This window comes from Erigeron canadensis, chromosome 9 (assembly GCF_010389155.1).
Source record: "Erigeron canadensis isolate Cc75 chromosome 9, C_canadensis_v1, whole genome shotgun sequence".
NCBI classification, from domain to species: domain Eukaryota; kingdom Viridiplantae; phylum Streptophyta; class Magnoliopsida; order Asterales; family Asteraceae; genus Erigeron; species Erigeron canadensis.
This window is the reverse complement of record NC_057769.1, coordinates 31713669-31734996: the sequence shown is the minus strand read 5'-3', so window position 1 is coordinate 31734996 and position 21328 is coordinate 31713669. Positions and strand designations below refer to the sequence as shown.

General features: G+C 32.7%; 2 protein-coding genes and 1 pseudogene across 2 annotated transcripts; 1 reads left to right on the top strand and 2 right to left on the bottom strand.

The window, feature by feature from the left end:
• Nucleotides 1-10672: 10672 nt before the first annotated feature.
• Nucleotides 10673-11428, top strand: LOC122583584. Its single transcript, XM_043755971.1, has one exon. The coding sequence runs from the start codon at nt 10673-10675 to the stop codon at nt 11426-11428; it is 756 nt and encodes a 251-aa protein (XP_043611906.1).
• A 1044-nt stretch (nt 11429-12472) lies between these two features.
• On the bottom strand, nt 12473-13957 carry LOC122583927 (UDP-glycosyltransferase 73E1-like). The gene has a single exon (XM_043756303.1). It carries the CDS (start codon nt 13955-13957, stop codon nt 12473-12475), a length of 1485 nt encoding a protein of 494 aa, XP_043612238.1.
• A 5876-nt stretch (nt 13958-19833) lies between these two features.
• Nucleotides 19834-20997, bottom strand: LOC122583583 (annotated as a pseudogene).
• Nucleotides 20998-21328: the final 331 nt, after the last annotated feature.

Genomic DNA, 21328 nt, shown 5'->3' with positions numbered 1-21328 from the left:
CCAACAAGGGTAGTTGGATTTATAAATAAGTGTAGAGTGATCAAATTTATGAACCATATAACCAACAACTTCTATATACAAAAAGTTAAAATTTATAAATGTTTTCTCAATCGGCAGTATTTTGTTGATATAAAAAGTCGTAACATTTGTTCATAGTGTGGTATATCATTCAAGGTTGTGTAACTAATAACTACTAAGCCCTTGCTCTCTAGTGGTTTATAAAATAGGTGGAAGGTTTTATCTTTTTGGGAGATTTAATAAAATTAGCCGTTCAAAACCATATACATAGTATATCTTTATCGACGGTTTAGTATTATTTATAGTATGACAAGTCAACACTAGCTAGTCAGTTGAATATAGATATTTTACTTATTCCTTTTGTATACTTCACTTTTATGAGATAGCTACCCAATTTTCAATCTATATCTAGGGCAATTTATCTGACTTCAAAATCCATTTAACCTTGTGGCTCCGGATTCCTTCATTAATCCAGCCGGTATTAATTAATTCTGAGACCTTTGGAACAGTTTCATAAAATCTTCAATAGTGATGCCCAAAAGTAATGGTTAACTTAATATTTGATACTTTATTATCAAATTAATCATATTTAGTATTTTTCTAAGAATATTTTGTCTACTAAAAAGTTTTTATAAAGGCACCGGCCATAATGCGAAGTTCAGGACCTTTGGTCATTTAGTACAGTTAAATAAAAAAGCCAAGGGACAAGTACAAAAGTCCTACAAAATACAAGGACTAATATATTACACAATTTACAATTACTCAATTAGCATTAACTGTCTGAAATCTTTTGACCTCAATATTGTTTCACATGTTCGGACACAAGATATGCAATTACTATTAGAAATTATGAATTTTCAGTGTGGGCCTATAGTAATTAATTTCGAAGTTTTTCATTCAAAGTTACCCTTGTAGGCTTTCAAACATATCATCCACATATAATGTCGAATTCTTACTTTAAGTGTACGCCTAGCATTAAGGAACGTCCATATAATCGATATAAATTGTCTTCATATATATTTATGTTCTTTGAAGGTGAAATAGGACAATACGTCATGTACCAATGGAGACATGTGGCCTAATTATTGCAGAAAATATACATCTATATACACACATCTAGGGTAATACTCCGGTGAGAACACTTTTAAAATAAGAACGGTGAGAACACTTAAAAACATCATTTTGATGCATTAAAAGTCCATAAGACTAATATAGTGCTTAACTAATTATCGTTATTTTAGTGTTTAACAACACATTGATCCGTTAAAATCGAAAAAATCACGTTTTTTGTTTTGTGCATCCATCTAACGTGATTTTTTCGATTTTAACGGATCAATGTGTTGTTAAACACTAAAATAACGATAATTAGTTAAGCACTATGTCAGTTTTATGGACCTTTAATGCATCAAATGTAGTTTTTAAATGTTCTCATTTGTTCTCATTTTAATTTCATTCTTATTTGATAGTCACCCTATACATACATACATACATACATACATATATATATATATATATATATATGGTACAATCAAATAAGAACAACTTTACATAAAAAACTACATTTTGATGTATTAAAAATCTATAAAACTAACATAGTGTATAACTAATTATTATTATTTAAGTGTTTAACAACACATTGGTCTGTCAAAATCGAGAAAATGATGTTTTTTGTTTTGTGAATCCATCTTGAATGCATATTCATCAAAATGATACATCCAACAAAAAACATGATGTTTTTGATTTGACGGATTAATGTATTTTTAAACACTTAAATAATGATAATTACTTATGCACTATGTTAGTTTTATGGACTTTTAATGCATCAAGATAATGTTTTTAAGTGTTCTTACCGTTCTTATTTTAAGTGTGTTTTTACCAAAGTGTTACTATATATATATATATATGCTGACGTCATATACCATGAGAACCACTAAAAAACCATCTCAAATGACGGATTCATTAGAGCTAAGGGTTAAGTCCGTACTGTATCCAATCATCACCATCTCTTGAATTGCTGACCATCAAATCCAAAAAATTCTCAGAGACGTCCGGTGACTACTGCATTAGATTGGATAAGGGCAACGTCTGTACCCTATCCATCCGTTTTCAACACATAAGCCATATAATTCTATTTTTAACAATAAGTTGGAGTTTTTTTAAAAAAAACAATGAGTTTTTATTAAAAAAAATCAAAAAAATAAAATAAAATAATAAACATTAAAAAACGACACCAAAATGAGGAAAGGAGGTGATGAAATAGTAGTTCTCACAATTCTCACCCTTGTTTTGATAATCACGTTAACTCTACCCTAAACTTAGGTGGAATATATATAGAAGAATATATTTACTTAAGCGTTGGTGTAAAACTATATAGAAGAATATATTTACCTAAGCGTAGGTGTAAAACTTCTCAAGTTTTAATATTTTAATACATAAAAAGACATCAGAGCCCGATCATTTATTCATTATTCTACAACAATTATTAAAAAATTACATGAAAATGAAATGGGACCATTAAAACCCATCTAGTTAGCTGCAGCTATAACGTTAGTAGAGGTTTTTTGCGATGGTATCATTAGCTAGTCAATCAAGGCAGGTCGAACATAGTCAGTCCTAGAGTGAAGATCATCGGATGGAAAAATACATGACAGTCACATATTCGATTTTTTTTATGTACTTATATATATCTTTTTATGCTATAGATGCATTTTTTTTAGTTTAAACTGTTCACGTAACCTACTAATGTGTTTGCTAACTTTTTAGGGAAAAAAGAAACATTCTAGTCTTAAATTTCTTTTTCAAGACAAAATTTCTTTGTTGATTTACGACTAAAGCCTACTGAGGATTACAATTTTAGTATGTGACTTTCAATATACTTGTATAAAGTATAAGCAACACCTGTGAAAAGAGAAAAAAGAGAAAAAAGAAAAGAAGAAAAACCATTGTGAGCTAGTAAGGCAAGTAAGCTACCATTGTCAATTAGTTGCTGGGCTAGCTCGACTAGTTATTGGGATAAAGCCAAGGCCCATAGTTGATAATAAGGGTCAAGGGGTAATCCGGGTAGGTGACAAGGTGATTAGGTGATCACTACAGCACATATTACATATATGCATTGGTACTTCCTAGTTAGTTCAAATGGTTGAGCATCTGTCTTATAAATAGGAGGTTTTGGGTTCAAGACTTGGAAAGTACATATGTAACAACCAAACTTCATTTATAAAATATAAAAGTTATAATAAATGGATGTGCCACATGCTTATATGGATGTGCCACATTTTTTTGTCAAATTCTGGACAGGAGCAAATATGTGCCACATGAAAGTTTTCATGTGCCACATATTTTGACTTTCAGTTTTTTATGTGTCACATCCTTAGTGTATGTGCCACACAAATGACCCAAATCTGAACAGAACCAAAAATGTGCCACATACCTTTACTGTATGTGCCACATATTTGTGTTGAATAACAAAGTGACCCAATTTGACACTTGACTCAACTTGTAATCTTTCCAAACTCAATTCTAGGCTTCAAAACACTACATTTCAGATTTCAAACAAGTATTTGACATGATAAATGATAACTACAACCATTGTTCGACCAAAAGAATCAATGTACAACGAAACGGGTCGCTTACCCGAGTCATTGACCTACTAGATATTTACATTACCATATACAATCCAAATAACTAAAAACTTGACCTTATCACAGGTTTTATACCAAAATAGACTTGTTTAACCAAAAATAACATGTATCAAGAGCCAAAATATACCAAGGGATTATCTACCCCATTATCCAAGTTGCCAACCTTCAAGATGGCCAAAATACCTATGTTAATTACTTCCACTTCAATCTATCACTTGATCAACTCTTTACCTTGGCTACTACCACTTCCTATAAAAAGTTAAACAACTAAAACATAAGCAATTGTTTAGTGAATGCATACACATATAATCATAATCATGTTTTCATATCAATGTGCATTAAGCACCACATATAGCCTATCAAAGATAGCCATTACTTGCGTAGCAATCACAAACATAACTTTCATCACAATCTCATTTTCAACATGGCCATGGATAATTTGGCTAGTAGGAATTTACCCACCTACTAGCTCTTACATACAATATGACTAGTAGGAATTTACCCACCTATGACCTCTATTAACAATGACATGATTATATGCATATACACTCACCTCAAACTTGGCTATTAGATATTATGGCTTAGGCTCAATGTGATGATCTTCACCACCTATACATAATACAACAATATATATCTATGAGTTCTATGAACTCAACTCTTTCACAACATTTACTTGCATTCAACATACTTCTAGCATTATGGTGTTTGGCTACTCAAACTTTTCCAAAAATCCAAATTCTCATAATAACACTTTATATCATACTTACTAGCCAAACACCACAAAATATGGGGTTCTTACTATGGGGTTTTTCATTATCAACACTCTCTTTAAATCAAACTATCCATTTCTCAATCAAAATTACCAAGGCTTTACTTGAAAATCCCATACAACAAAAACCCCCAAATTTCAAAGATTAAGAACCCTAAATTTCTATAACAAGATAAAACTAGGGTAATAGAATTCAATACCTCAAAAGTGTAAGACAAAAGATTAGGGTTTTTAAATCAAGATTCCTTCCCTTTTCTTCCTTCAAAATTTCAGCCACCACCACCTCCACACAAGCCTTCAATTTCAATTTTTAATATAATTGGAGATGATTATTCTTATTATTTTTTTTACTAGAAGAATTATTTGATTGATTTTGGTTAATTGCATGAACACACTTGATTTAATTGGATGGAATGGAAGAAAAGGTTGAAGAAGGTTGAAGAGTAGAAGTAGTGGAAGTATGAATCATGAAAATTGAATTGGCTGGACATCCACTCCTAATGCCACGTTTTTGTTCAATTTTTGTGGGTATAATAACCACTAGTCACTAAAGTTCCAACTAAATTAACCCCTTTTCTCAAAACAAAATACCAGGAAATTAATTTAATGTCAAAATTATGAAAATGGTTAATTTTCTATTACCTTAAAATATTGGGATGTTACAACATAGGAAGTCTTTCTATGAATGCTTGGCTTGGGTATACCCAGGTTAAAGTCTGAGGAGGCAGGGTTTACCCCTATTGATCGTCGTGCCTTCGGACGGATTCATAGGGGGTTTTCTTTTCCCCCATCAGGTATTTGAAATAGACATTTCTACTTCGAGGGGGCTCTCTAGCATGGATCCGGTTAAGACAACGTATGTTAGACCTCCCGCTGTTGAATCACGACACGAAGTTCTCAAGCGAAATTCACCTTTCAAAAAAAAAGGCATTGAATTATATATTGAAATTAAATTAAAAAACGTACGTATTATATTTCCTTATAAGAAGTTGAAAAAATCTTGAAATGATGTCTCCGATTTCCTCTATATAAACGAGCATGGTACCCGTGCAATGCGGCGGCGATAGTGGAAACGACGGTCTAGTATTGTCGGTGACAATATTATTTCTGGTGGTGGTGGTGTCAAGTCTCAAATGGTGTAGGTTGATGTAAATGTGATAATTAATGAAATATCGAAAAAGATAAAGGCTTAAAGTGTTAATTATTAAAATAAATGTTAATGACAATTCTAGTAATTAAAAGACAGAAATTAGTAAAAATAAAGAGAATCTTTTTGTTTTATAAAGAAGTAAGAGATAATTCCAACTTCAAACTGTTTTTCACGTAAAAATAATAATTGAAAATAATTGTTCTCTCACTACACTACACCATACCTAATCTAAAGACATGCATTTATGTTATTGTTGGTTTTATTAATTTTGTACGGAGTAATATCTTTAAAACCACTTTTTCATGATAAAGTGATGTATAATCTATTCGATTCTAAGCATATTATTTTATCTTTTAGCTTTAAGAATATTTCTAGATACAATTTAGCAAAATTTCAATTAAACCAATATATTTCATCATCATTTTCATTCAACTAGCATAGTACTCGCGCAATGCAGCAGTGGTTGTAGCGGCAACAGTGTAGTGGTGAGGACGACTGTTGGTGGTTGAGGCGGCGAAAATATTTTGACTTGTCAAGTCTTTTGCTTTAAACTTTGGCCACAAAAATATTTGTCTATATATAACACTTTATATAAAATATATGGGTGGATTGAGTTTTCAATATACTTTTCATTAATATAACTTTCGTCAACTATTATATAACACAAAAAAAGATATTTATGGTCAAAGTTACAAGCACAATACTTGACAAGTCAAAATTGGACATTTAATATGGGACGGAGAGAAAAAATTATAGATTAGGTGTATAGGGAATTAAGATTAAGAAATAAGGGTATTTTGGGTATAAAAAAGTACTGAATTTCCTAAAATAAAAGATGTCAATATGATTTATAAGGGGTTATAGATTATACAATAGAAAATGGAAATATCAATTCACAACAAAATTTTCAAACGGTTTACAAGTATGGTTTCACTAACAGCTGGTTTAAACTTATATTTAATGATGGTCGTGTAATTAAATAACATTTTGACATTCCAAATAAGTATTTGTATTTTGGTTTGTGAACCATTTAATTTTGATGTTGTTAATATCAACCCTGATAATTAGTTATTCGATTAGGAAGCAAAGTAAAATAAAATACTAGTACTTAGTAAGATTTATGACCCTAGGGCCTAGTCCCTATATATTGAGTTGGGCCCTTTTATATCCAACGGAATTAAAGAGGGGGTGTTATTTGTACCCAACAGTCAAACTAGTTTTTGCTTTTAAATTTATATTTTGATAACTTTTTACTTTTGCAGGTTTTTGTTTTCTAAAAGGGATTATTGTCAAATTTTTTAATTTTTCAATTTTATTAAATACAAAACATGAAAAACTATTTTCTGGTTATCTTTTTAATAGTCTAACTTTATCCCAAGTAGTCAAATTATGGAAAACATAATTTTCTTTTGAAAAAAGATGTAATTTAATTAAGATTTTGAAACAATACAATACAGTTAGAAAATGAAATTAAATACATGGATTAACCAACAAATAAGATACATTATAAATAGTGAATTAACACTATTATTTCCACAAAACAAATTAATAATAACATATTTCTGGTAAGCATCTGTTTTCCGGCATCCTTTTTCCGGCGAAAAATCCGGCAGAATCTATTTTCAGGCGATATTAAACTTGATCTTTGTATATATATATATGTATGTATTTAGATATATATATATATATATATGTAGATATAGATATATATATATCAAACTCGACCACCTCCGGCCACCCTGAACCGCCGCCAGTTTCAGCAGCCACCACCAACCACCGCCACTTTCATCAACCACCACCAACCACCGCGACCTTAGAATCTAAATCGCCACCCTTTCATCAACAACCACCAAACGCCGCCGCCACTTTCATCAACCACCACCAACCGCCGCCACTTTCATCAACCACCACCAACCACCGCGACCTTCAGATCTAAACCGCCACCTTTCATCAATAACCACCAAACGCCGCCGCCACTTTCATCAACCACCACCAACCACCGCGACCTTCAGATCTAAACCGCCACACTTTCATAAACCACCACCAAACGCAGCCACCAACCGTCGCCACTTTCGTCAACAACCACCAACGGCAGCCACTTTCATCAACCACCACCAAAGACCGCAACTTTCAAATCTAAACACCACCCTTTTTCAGATCGAACAACCACCACTTTTTGGGGGAGATCAGGGAGGCAACCGGAACTTTTTGGGGGAGAGAGGGTGGCGGCCGAAATTTTTGGGGGGAGAGAGGGTGGCGGCCGGATTTTTGGGGGGAGAGAGGGTGGAGGCTTTTTTTTCTTGGGAGAAATGTTTTGTGTTTTTTAGGGTTAAAGAGTTATTATATATGGGAAATAGGAAGGTTTTTGTGGAAGGCTTTTTTTTAGGGATTAAACTTTACTACTTTTAATTTTTTATAATCAATCTAACATTATTTCTATTTTTTTTGCTAAAACATCAATCAAAATGTTATTTTAAAATGGAGTTTTAATTTGTAAATAAAAAAATCAATCGAAGATTTTGAGGTGGTGTTTTGCAAATAAATAAAGTGATCAGTTTGGGTTTGGCTAAAAAAAAGAATACATTTGACTGCCTTTGAAAACTTGGCTACTTATTTAACTGAATAAGAATCTAATATTATTAAAAATAAAATAAAAATAAAAAAAGCCTCTTATACCATCAATTCCCAAATTTTTACAATAACTTATACCATGCTGGTTTTTTTTAGATGTCAGGTCTACCGAATATGACTCAAGTGGTGAAGATGATTTTTTTATTAGAACACCCGAATTTGTCACTAATGAGGTATAACTTTTATCAAAAAAATTTATTGTTATTTTTATATATTCATGTTTTAGTTTTGTTATTATTGTAAATTTTTTATTATTATATTCATTTATTATCATTATTTTCATATGTTTATATGGAGTTTTTATTAATAAAAGCATTTGTTATTATAATAATTATTTTTATCATTGTTAAACTTCTCGAAATTTAAAAGTAACACATATAAACTCGTTTGTAGGTGTTCGGATCCCGTGAAGAATTAGTCGATTGGGTACAAAAGTTGGCATACTCACTTGGTGTTGTCATTGTAACAAAAAGGTCGAATCCAAGACCTTGTGGTTTCGTGTATAGGGTTGTACTCAAATGTCAACGTGGCGGCAAATATCAATATAAGGATTCAAGTAAAGATACTGGCACCAGAAAAACTAATTGTCCATTCGAACTAGAAGGAAGATATTCAGATGAATATGATTGTTGGATCTTAAGGGTGATATGTGATGAACACAACCATCGACCTATATTGTTTATGGAGGGTCATCCATATGCAAAGCGACTTTCCGCGAATGAATTTAATTATGTTGTAGATTTAACAAGGATGCATGTGCCACCACGTAATATTCTATCGCTACTTAAGAAGCGAAATTTAAGTAATGTGTCTACTCCCAGGACTATTTACAACGCACGCAATAAAATTCGCATGGTTGAGTATGGTGGAAAATCTCAAATGCAGGTTCTCATGTCCCTATTGCATTCTAACAATTATGTATACGAATTTACTACAACTGAGTCAAATGAGTTGGATAATTTATTTTTCGTTCATCCAACATCATTTGATATCTGGCGTGCATTTCCACATGTGTTGATTATCGATGCCACGTACAAAACAAACCCTTATAATATGCCTTTCGTTGAGATTGTTGGCGTAACTTCAACCAGCAATACATTTTCAATAGCTTTTGCTTTTATTCATAGCGAAAAGACAGCTAACTATAAATGGGTCTTAGATTGTCTAAAACTGACACTAGACGAGTGCATGCTCCCACGGGTTATAGTTATAGATAAGGAGATGGCACTAGTGAATGCATGAAATGAAGTTTTTCCCGATGCCGCTCTGTTACTTTGCAGGTACCATATTATTTTATTTACTTTTATTACTTTTATTTATTTATTTTATTATACCTACTAAAATAAAATTTAAATTTACTTTATAGGTGGCATATTGAGCAGAATATAATTGGAAGGTGTAGGCAATCTTTTAAGTCATTACATGATTGGGAAGAATTTTTTTTGTTACGGAAGCTACTAATAAAATCTACAACGTTGGAATCCTACACACACAATTATAACAAATTTGAGTCATTGTTGATCAACTATCCACGTATGTCTACTATATTTACATTTCTATTTGATATATATGATTTATTTATATATACATAATATATATATATATATATCTTACAAGTTTGTTTATTTTGAATTTCAGGTGTTTTAAATTATATAAATAAAAGTTGGTTAAACAAATACAAGGAAATGTTTGTGTCTGTTTGGATTAATCAACATCTCAACTTTGGAAATAACACAACTAATAGGGTAGAGAGCCAACATGCAAAACTAAAGATATATATGGACAAGAATGCAAAATGTAGTTTGGATAGACTTCTAGGTTGTATTGACGAAATCGTGAAGTCGCAACTAACATTAATCAAAGAAAGCTTGGAAAATAGTAGAGTCGTTCGCATTCATAAGCATAATCTACGATGTTTCAAACTATTGCGTGGTTTTGTTTCAAATGAAGCTCTCAAAATAGTTCTTGAGGATCGTAAGCGATGGAAGGATCATAAGGGAGACTGTGGTTGTCGATTTCGCACTGCTTATGGGTTACCATGTGCGTGCGAACTTTCAATGCATATAAGTTCACGTAAGTACTCTCATTTACATGCAATTTATTATTTTAAACTATTTATTACAAAATTTTAAATGAAGTAATACTTAATTATATATAAATATAGGTCAATATATTACTTTGGATTCGATTGACATTTTTTGGAGGAAGCTAGATCTTTCACCATCATCTACGCAAAAAGACGATGTTAGTTGTGATGATGTACTGCAACATTTTAAAGAAAACTACAACAAGTAGTCTAAAGTTGGGAAAAAAAGTTGGTTAAGAAAGTTGATGAATATTTTCAGTCCAGATACAACTGACATTCGAGAACCTCGAGTTCAAAATAAAACTCGTGGACGACCAAAGAAATCGCAACAAAAAAAGCGTACCGAGTTTTGTTCAATGAGATTTAGTTGTTCAACCATGCCCGATTTTGTTGAGCCGATTAGGGAGCCTGCCAGACAAAGTACATTTGAATTTGACTTGAACAAGGAGCCAAATATAGATTTGAACGAGGTCCCATATGAGTTTCAGGGTCCACAGTTGGACTTAAATAAAGCGCCACTGAAGTGTGGTTCAAATTTAATGAACGATATTCCACAAGTATTTCATCCATACATTACGAATATACAAAATGTTTTCGGTGATGGAAACTGTGGATATCGAGCATTAGCTGTTGGTCTTGGACTTAATGAAGACAATTTTTATGAGTACATTCGGCAACAAATGAGAGAAGAGTTGCAAAATCGATATGATTTATACTCGAGGATTTTTGTTATCGATATAAATTCAATGAATCAAGACCTGTGTTTCTTTGGTTCCCCATGTCCACTGGAACATTGGATGAAAATGCCCGAGGCAGGTGTTTTAATTGCTAATAAGCTTGGTGTGATCGTCCATTCTTTAGACAAGAGAAGCAGTACGACGATTTTTCCGTTTTGGTGTGGTCCGGAAGATGTTCAACATCACAGAGCTCTTACAATTGCCCTTGTAAATGGAGAATCACATTTTGTCATGGTGGAGTTACAAGGCGAGTACCCAATGCCTGTTATAACGCCATATTGGACATTTCACCATGGCCCGTGTGCAGCCAGATGGGAAATCATGTATAGGTCGCGTCTAGATCTATATATCAGTCTTTGTCGTCGTGAGAGTGATGTTATTAATATATTTGATTAATTAAGTTAGTGTTTTTGTACTTTTATTATTTTATTACTAGAAATTTAAAATAAACATTTGCATTTTGTTAATTATTTTAGTGTTTGTACTTTTATCTTGTTATTATTAGAGACCTTACATTTTTATATTTTTCATGTTATCATGTTGATACATAAATTATGGAAAAAAAATGAAACATTAAAATATTCATTTTGGTTAAAGATAAATAAAAACATAATCATTACTTTTTATTATATCTAACTAAAAAATTAGTAAAAGTTAATAATTATTATAAAAAGTTAGTCGAAGGTTAAATTTTAGGTACAAATGGTTTTTTTTATGGGTCTAATTATCAAGCCCCATTAAAAAAAAGAAAAAAAGAAATACAAATGGACTTTTCTTGGACTGTTCAGTTTGCCACCTTATGCATTATACATTTAGGACCCTATATATTGAGCTAGGCCTTTTTATATTCAACGACTAGTACACCTATACGAAGGGCAAAAGACATGGCGGTCCTACTTTATTATTTTTTTTATGTCCTCATATGCTGCTTTTAATTATTTCTGTTGCTCGAAAATGATCTAGTGAGTAGTGATTGGTGTGATTTGTATAAACCTTAACCAGTATCCAGACCCACAAAAAAAGTTATTTTCATTTTCGGATACTGAACCAACAACTTTTTTTCATTTGAACTTGTGTGTACAAAGAAGAACACGATATGTCATGTTGTATGGTTTGTGAGCGAAGAAAAATAATTAAAAAGAATGATTCACAATGAAAGATCCCTTTATATGTACTCTGACAACAAATCCAACACGACTCATCATCATGTTCCTTTCGAATATTGAATTATGGTTTATCAAACACAATATATCTTGATTCACTGCGTTTTGGAAACTCCCTCAAATCAAATTTTTATGCTTAATTAAACACAATCTCAAACACCGTATAAGGTACATATAGTTTCTATTGCCCATAAAGCACATTGTGCTAGCTATAATGGCTTATAGTTTCGCATTGGTTTGGCTTCGAAGAGTCATTGTCGGAGCACACTTTAAATGGCTACACAAGATTTGGAATTTGTTTGTAGGCTACTTCTTCCACAATAGCTTTGATCATCAATGTCATATTAAGGTGAGACGAACCGTCTTCCTCCATTGATCTTTTGGACATTAACCCAAACTTCCTAGCTCTTTGTCTTCTTGCCCACCCTTCTTCGTCATTTCTCATTAAAATTTCCATAGCTGTCTTGACATCTTCTCTTTTCACTTTCACGTCTGTTTGATCTCTCTCTGTGAATAGAACAGGAACCTCAGCACCTATCCTCACACCGATTTTCAATACGTCTATGATAAATCTTTCGTTAAGAAATTGTTCTGCAAATTGTGGCCATGTAACCATTGGGATTCCAGCAGAAATTCCTTCTAGGGTCGAGTTCCACCCACAATGCGTTATAAAACCACCAATGGCATGGTGCGACAATATCAAGACTTGAGGTGCCCAACCACGGACCATTAGACCTTTTCCTTTTATCCTTTCTTCATATTTTTCTTCCAAGAGCCATTGCTCAAATTCATCACTTGTGTTCCTTATAAACCAAATAAACGGTATTCTCGATAACTCCAATCCTAGCCCAAGCTCAATGGCTTGTTCTGTGGAACAATATGATAAACTTCCCAAGCAAACATAGACCACAGATTCCGGATCTCTAGAATCCAACCAATTCAAGCAATCATACCCGTCCTTCGCAACCTTGTTTCCTCTTTCAGCTTTATCTTCGAAGCTTTTGTTGCACAGTGAAACTGGTCCAATACACCACACTTTTTTATCTTTCACTTTCGTAAACTCCTCAACATATCTGGGTTCCAACTCCTCAAAGCTATTAACCACTATCCCACTACAAGTCTTTTCAGCTTCTAGCATTCGATCAAAAAGATCCGTTGTTTCTTTTGAGTCTCCTCTTCCCCAAGTTGAAGCTTGGGGTTTTGTAACTTCAATCCTGTCAGGTAGGCCAGGCATTACAAAGTACTCCGAGTTGGAATCTATTTCGTCTAGTATATTCGTATTTGTCACTATGTGTACACATAAGAATGCGAAACATCCTGGCCCATAGAAAACAACTCTTGGAATATTCAATCTCTTTGCTACATCATTAGTCCATGGAAAAGAACCATCTGAGATAATGCAACTAGGAGGTGGGCATAAAACTCGAAGCATATTTTCAGCTGGTTCTTCTAACATATTCATTGCTTGTACCAGATTGATTGCGTGGGCAGATGATGGAAGCGTGTCAAAATTCTCACATCCTTCCGGCAAACCAACTTCAGCTAATGGGAGTGGAAGTTCAAGAAGTTGAATCCTAAGCTTAGCTTCAATTGCACGATCAATTGTTGATTGAATCCTGTTTGCGTTAACCGGACTTGTGATTATAGTAACAATCGAACCACGTTGGGCTATTAAACGACCCATATCCACCATTGGTATTAGATGACCTTGTGCCATCAATGGAAACAAAACAAAATGAAGGTCTGTGGAAGGGGGAGCCATTGGAGTTCGAAAGTTAGTTTTACTAGATCTTTGTAAAACTACTTTAGAGATATTTGCTTCTACTAATATATACGAGTAGTATATAAACATCGCTATATATATAGTCGCTTAGCATGTGTCTTTTCCTATTGTATTTTTCAAAGATGAATATATATTCATTTTAATCTAGCTAGTAGCATAGAAGATTGGATGATAACTAAGTAGAGCATGATGTTCAAGTTGGCCAGCAAAAAAATTGGATTGTTATACAAGTCCTTTTATGTTTGGCAACATCTAGGATAGATGATGTACACCATTATTTGAAGTAACAAGGATGCCTAAGTATGCCTCTAACATTTGTTGACACTGTAATAAACGTCTATATATACTTGTTCTTTTGTACTAGCTAGCTAGAAAGCTAATAAGGATCGTTTTACATTCGGCAGTATCTAGTGTATGCGAGTGGGACCATATTCTAGGTTAGTGTGGGACCATATTCTAGTCGTTTTTGCTACGCATTCAGTATGGAGAGTGATATATATATATATACATCAATTTTTAGCCTTTTACGACAATCGTATATATTTTACAGCACAGTATACAACTGTTTAATGCATGGATTGTTGTGAATGGCTAAATTTAGTTGTAGATATATCACTTCCTTGGAGAGTGATATGTAAGTTATGTACCGAGCAACATATAAGCTTTGATATATGTCTCGAAACCTTACCTATCAGTTATACACCATTTGTCTTAATGTTAAATTTAAGTATATCAAATTAATTTACCTAACTGTAAATAATATTTTTCAATATATAATTTTAACTAATATTTTTAATTTTATTTAAAATATATAAATGTGTATTTAGTGGCGGATCCAGGTTTCTGAATAAGGTAGGTCTTAGTTTTTAGCTTATCTAAATCAAAAAAGTGCGTGTTAATTGATCGGGTCGGGTCAACACTAACACCATCTATAGCATAAACTATACTTGTTCCAAAAAATAAGACATAATCTATCTAACTTAATAATATATGAAATTGTTAAAGTATAATGTTATGCGAAAGTTTTGTATAAACTATGTACATTTAGTTAATTAAGTTATTAATTAAAATTAAATGATATATAATATTCAAGCTAAAAAGAATAGGTTCTCAAACAACAAGACTTCGATATATTGGATGATTTTTCAAACAAAGTCAGTATACGATGGTTTCAGTTAAATAAGTTAATTTTATTAATAAACTTAAAATCTACCAATATATATATAACAAGGTCCTAAATTCATTCTTAAACAAATAGGAACTTTTGGATAAGTTTCAACTTTGATTTATAACCATTAGATTAAATTTAATTATTTCATCTTTATTAAATGACAACATTGATACTTATACTTTATATGATTAGACAAAAAATACCCCTTTAAATAATGAATTGTAATTATTAATAATATATGTACATTTAAAATTTTCCATCTCAATTATGTACCGTAAATAATTATAATATAATAATTAGCTCTTTCCTTCAATATAGATATAATCATATCATATTTATTTTACTAGATTAGATAATTAATTTATTTTGAATCTATTATGTTTTACAAATTTTCATTTTAAACCATGAATTTTTATCCTGTTTGTAAAATTGTTATATTAGTTTTATTTTTTTCCTTTTAATGTAATACTTTATTGTTATTTTTATTATTAATACACATTTTTTTATGGAATGCAACTATGTTTACCTCCATATATGATACTTTAAAGTTTAGATTCTAAACTAATATATTTATTTGTAGACGTTTACTAATAAAATTTAATTGTTGATAATATAATTTATAAAAACTTAAAATCAATGAGTATATATATATATATATATATATATGAGAGAGATCAAATAAGAATATGTGTTAAGGAGAGAAGAAAGAGAATGTACGATTGGCCAATCAGAGTGTGACACGTCGCCTCTAAAAAAAATGCACGGTGGCAATTTTGTAAATAATTTGACTTTAAACCTAAGCTAACCCAATCAACCTCAAGTTGACCCAACCCAAGCTGACTTAGCCCAAGCCGACTCAGCGCAAGCTGACCCACCCCAAGCTGACCCAACCGAACCCCAAGCTGACCCAAACCCGTAATCTACATTTGTGTAGATTTAATCTACATTTGTGTAGATTATGTGTAAATTGTGTCAAGCTAACCCAACCCCAACCTGACTAGACCCCAAGCTGACCCAAACCTGACTTAAAATTCAGAACCCATAATTTACATTTGTGTAGATTATGTATAAATTTTGTCAAGCTAACCCAACCCCAAGCTGACCAGACCCCAAGCTGGCCCAAACCTGACCCAAGCTAACCCAATCCATAACCCAAGCTGACCCAAAACCCATAATCTACATTTGTAGATTATGTGTAAATTGTGTCAAGCTGACCCAACCTGAACAGGCCCCAACCTGAACAGACCCCAACCTGACTCAGACCCAAGCTGACCAAACTGATTATGCTAACCAACCAAGCTGACTCAGCCTAAGCTGACCCACCTTAACCTGATTCAGCCCAAGTTGACCCACCCCAAGCTAACCCAACCAAACCCCAAGCTGACCCAATCGAACCCAAGTTGACCCAAACCCGTAATCTACATCTGTGTAGATTTAATCTACATTTGTATAGATTATGTGTAAATTGTGTCAAGCTAACCCAACCCCAAGCTGACCCAACCTGACCAGACCTTAAGTTGACCCAAACCTGACCCAAGCTGACCCAACCTAGAACCCAAGCTGACCCAACCCAGAACCCAAGCTGACCCAAAACCCATAATCTACATTTGTTTAGATTATGTGTAAATTGTGTCAAGCTGACCCAACCTGAACAAACTCCAACCTGACCTAGATCCAAGCTGACCAAACTGATTATGCTGACCAACTAAGCTGACCCAGGCCCAAGCTGATCAGAACCCAGGCTTACCAAGCTGACTAACCAAGCTGACCCACACCCAAGCTGATCGGAACCCAGGCTAATCACTTCAGAAAAGTTTGATTTATTTACCAAAATGCCACCGCGCATTTTTTTCATTTTGACAAATGTCACGTTGTGATTGGTTCATAAGACCTTCTCTCTCCTCTCTCCTTAAGACACCTTCTTCCAGGATCTCTACCCTGTATATATTAAATTTAAATATACTACCGTATTTCTAAATTTTTTTAACTATAACATAATATACCCTTAATACTTTTTCACACAAATACATTTTAAATGTATTCACATATAAAAAAATTGATAAAATTATCATCTAATAAATATGTGTATACTGGTTATATATTATTGTATATTATTTTTATTATAAATATTTATATTGAAACAGATAGAAACAATATTTAATAACATAGGCCATTGTAATGTGAACTTTATTATGAATCATGTTACTTTATTAGATAATATAGACACTATTATGGTTCAAAGCCAATTATTTGATATTTTGTATGAATAAGGGCTGATAATATGTTTATTTCGCGTATTATGCGGATTTTAAAAGAATTTTCATTATTATCCCTTTTTGAATTTTTGTTACTAATTGTCATTACACATATAAAAAAAATAAAGCATGTAAAAAAGTCATCTTTATACAAAAAAAAAAAACACTTATCAGAGTGTTATATTTTATTTAAAATTTTATGATATGTTTTATTTAAAATATATATATAGGTCAATTTAGTTTGGATATTCTTAATTTAGCATTGATGTATAAATGGATATGACATGTGGTTCAAAATCTGGATGTCATTAGGGTTAAATCATCATTGTGATCCATGGTTCCGAGTTTGCGTTCCCGTGTAAAACAAATGTTAATGATATTTGGGCAAATATATGTTCCTCATTTTATGAGGCACACTCAATTGCTAACCTCCTTAAGATGTTATTAAAGTACACATGGGAATGAAAATAAGACAAGATTCTGAAATGATCATCGGCTTGATGGTGGCAATCTCGTAACTCAGTTTAAAAGGTTATATGCTTTGACATGGTCTAAAGAATGGTTCATGTGTGATATTTTTGATGATATGCGATGAAAATCCGAATGACATCGAGATATTTGTGGTGACATGGATGAGTATTAACTTTTGGCGTTGGATAACTTGTTGAATCAGACTTAATGAGCAACACAATAACAAGTGTTTGTGAACTTATCTAAGATCAAAAGAACAAATGTTAAAAAATTAAGATTGAACATTTAAATTTGTAAATAATTACTTAAGAAAATTGTACCTTTAAACAGCAATGTTCCTGAATTTGGGAGGAAGCTCGGGCAAAGACGATGTCTTTGCACTTTTGGTTATTTTTTGATATATATAAATATAGTTATATACTTACTCGCGTATTACGCGGGACAATAATCTAGTTAAATATAAATGAATATTAAGCTAAACAATAAAAGCTCTAACTATATTACATAAACAAGTAAATAAAATATATTAATTTAGCCTTAACTAAATATTATACCATCTTTTTTGATTAAAGGTTAATTATTTTTCATTAAATGTTAATCATATATATAGAGATTATTGTATACCTGGATGTAAAGTAAAGTGATTGCAACTTGCAAGACTACCATAAACTAAAAGTAGAAGGGTTAGACATTGAATATATACAAATTAACAAGGTCAATAGTTAAAGTTGTAAGAAGGTACCCAATGGTGACCACTCATCCTCCAAGGATTGGTCTCTGTCAGCGCCACATCAGCAAAAAACACTCCAAGGACTAATCCTTCCAAAAATGCACCCAATAGACTCATCTTTCAAGTACTAGTCTTGGACCCACTATTTTTTTAATTTTACACATTCAAAATTAATAATAATAATAATAATAATAATAATAATAATAATAATAATAATAATAATAATAATAATAATAATGTAGATACCAAGGCTACAAGGAGCTTGATTGAAAGTAGATGAAAAGACAATGGTCGAGATTTGGAACAAGACATCTACATGAAGAAATCAAAAGTAATTGGACGTGCTTCTTTTTAGGGTCCAAGAGCTCGTGTTGGTCGAAGATGTAAGATATAGGAGTCCGCTCATGACTACATGGAATTTCGTTAATAGGTGAAAATCGTAAAACATTCTAGTAAAACCGGTCTTTATTCTAGTATACCTTAGGTAGATTTAAACTTGGTACTATAACTTGTAGTATACTTGGATCATAGTAACTAGGATATATTTCCCCTGCCCCCAACCTCTATTGGGTTGGGGCTTGTGTGTGTGATGAGGGTTGGGGGGCAGTTGGCCTATAACAAGATCATCCTACACAGCCAAAAAGATCTAGGTTACTAAAACATGGAAACGAGCATCTTTCTATTCTCATTTTCTTTTATGTTTCAATTAGCTTTTAGGATTCTTGGTTTTATTCCAAACACACCCATAACCAAAAAGAAAGCTCTTCAATTTTCTCTAGATACTAAAGTAACAATTTTTTCCATTTAAGATTGTGTGTAAGGCTCAATATATGTTCAAAATAACAATCAAGATCCTTTAATGTTCATTGAACATGACGGAACATGTTGTATGGTTTATAACTTGACAAAAATCAGATAAATCATAAGTGTGACCCATATCCAACATGACTCATCATGATTATTTTAAACATTGAATTTATGGTTTATGAAACACATTATTTTTTATTCACGGCGTTTTCGTAACCCCCTCAAATAAAATAAAACTCTATCTTAAACGCCTTAAGGTATGTATAATCTATTGCCCTTAAAGTACATTGTGTAATAGTGGCTTACAATTTTGATTTTTGGTTTTCCTTAAAAGAGTTATGCTCCTAATAGTGGCTACACGCAATTTGGAAATTATTTGTTGGCTATTTTTTTGACAATAGCATCAATCATTAATGTCATATTAAGGTGAGATGAACCATCTTTCTATGAACATAGCAGGAACCTCTGCACCAATAATCTTCACACTGATTTTCAATACGTCTATGATAAATCTTTCGTTTAGGAACTGTTCTGGTAATTGTGGCCATGTAACCATTGGGATTCCAGCAGAAATCCCTTCAAGAGTCGAGTTCCACCCACAATGCGTAATAAAACCCCCAATGGCATGGTGTGACAATATCAAGACTTGGGGTGCCCAACCACGGACCATGAGACCTTTCCCTTTAATCCTTTCTTCATATTAATTTTTCTTCTAGAAGCCATTGCTCAAATTCATCACTTGTGTTTCTAATAAACCAAATAAATGGTATTTTCGATAACTCCAATCCCAACCCAATTAAGCTCAATGGATTGTTCATGCAGTGGAACAATATGTTAAACTTCCCAAACAAACATAGACCACAGTGAAACCGGTCCGACACACCACACTTTTTGATCTTTTACTTTCATGAACTCCTCGACATACTTGGGCTCTAACTTCTCAAAGCTATTAACCACAATCCCACTAGAAGTCATTTCAACTTCCAACATTCGTACGTTCCAAAATATCTGTCATTTCTTTTGAGTCTTTTCTTCCCCAAGTTGAAGCCTGGGGTTTGGTAACTTCAATCCTGTCGGGCAGACCAGGCATTACAAAATACTCCGAGTTGGAATCTATTTCATTCAATATATATATTAGTATATGTCACTATGTGTACGCACAAGAATGCAAAACATCCTAGCTAGCTGGTCCAAGGAAAAAAACCATCTGAAATAATGCAACTAGCTAGGAGGTGGATATAAACTCCGTAACATATTTTCAGCTGGTTCTTTATCTAACAGATTCATTGCGCGTAACATATTGATTGCGTGGGCGGCTGATGGAAGCATGTCCAAATTCTCACATCCTTCGGGTAAACCAACTTCGGCTAATGGGAGTGGAAGTTCAAGAAGTTGAATCTTGAGCTTAGCTTGACTTGCAGGATCAATTGCTGATTGAACACGATTTGCATTAACGGGACTTGTGATTATAGTAACAATAGAACCACGTTTGATGTTTAGCAACACCTAGCTAGGATGTAACATTTGATGTGACAAAGATACAAGTAAGCAAGTAACATATTATCTATACTCCCTTATAAAGCATTTTGAAGTTTTATTTATGGTATGTCTTAATAAATTAAGTATATTTTTTTTTTCTTTCAAAAAACCCCTTTCACTATATATATGGTTCTCAAAATGGTCCTCCGTACACTACAACACTGAATTACCGTATCTACCCTTATAACAAATTGTCACTCCTAAAACAAAATTCCGCCGCAACGTGCGGGTAGTATGCTCGTAAATAAATGTCTATACGTGTTCTTTTGTACTAGAAAGCCAATAATAAAGATCATTTTACGTTTGGCAGTATATAACACATACTATAATTTAAGTTGACGTTATCAACCTATAACATTACAAATACGTGTTAGATT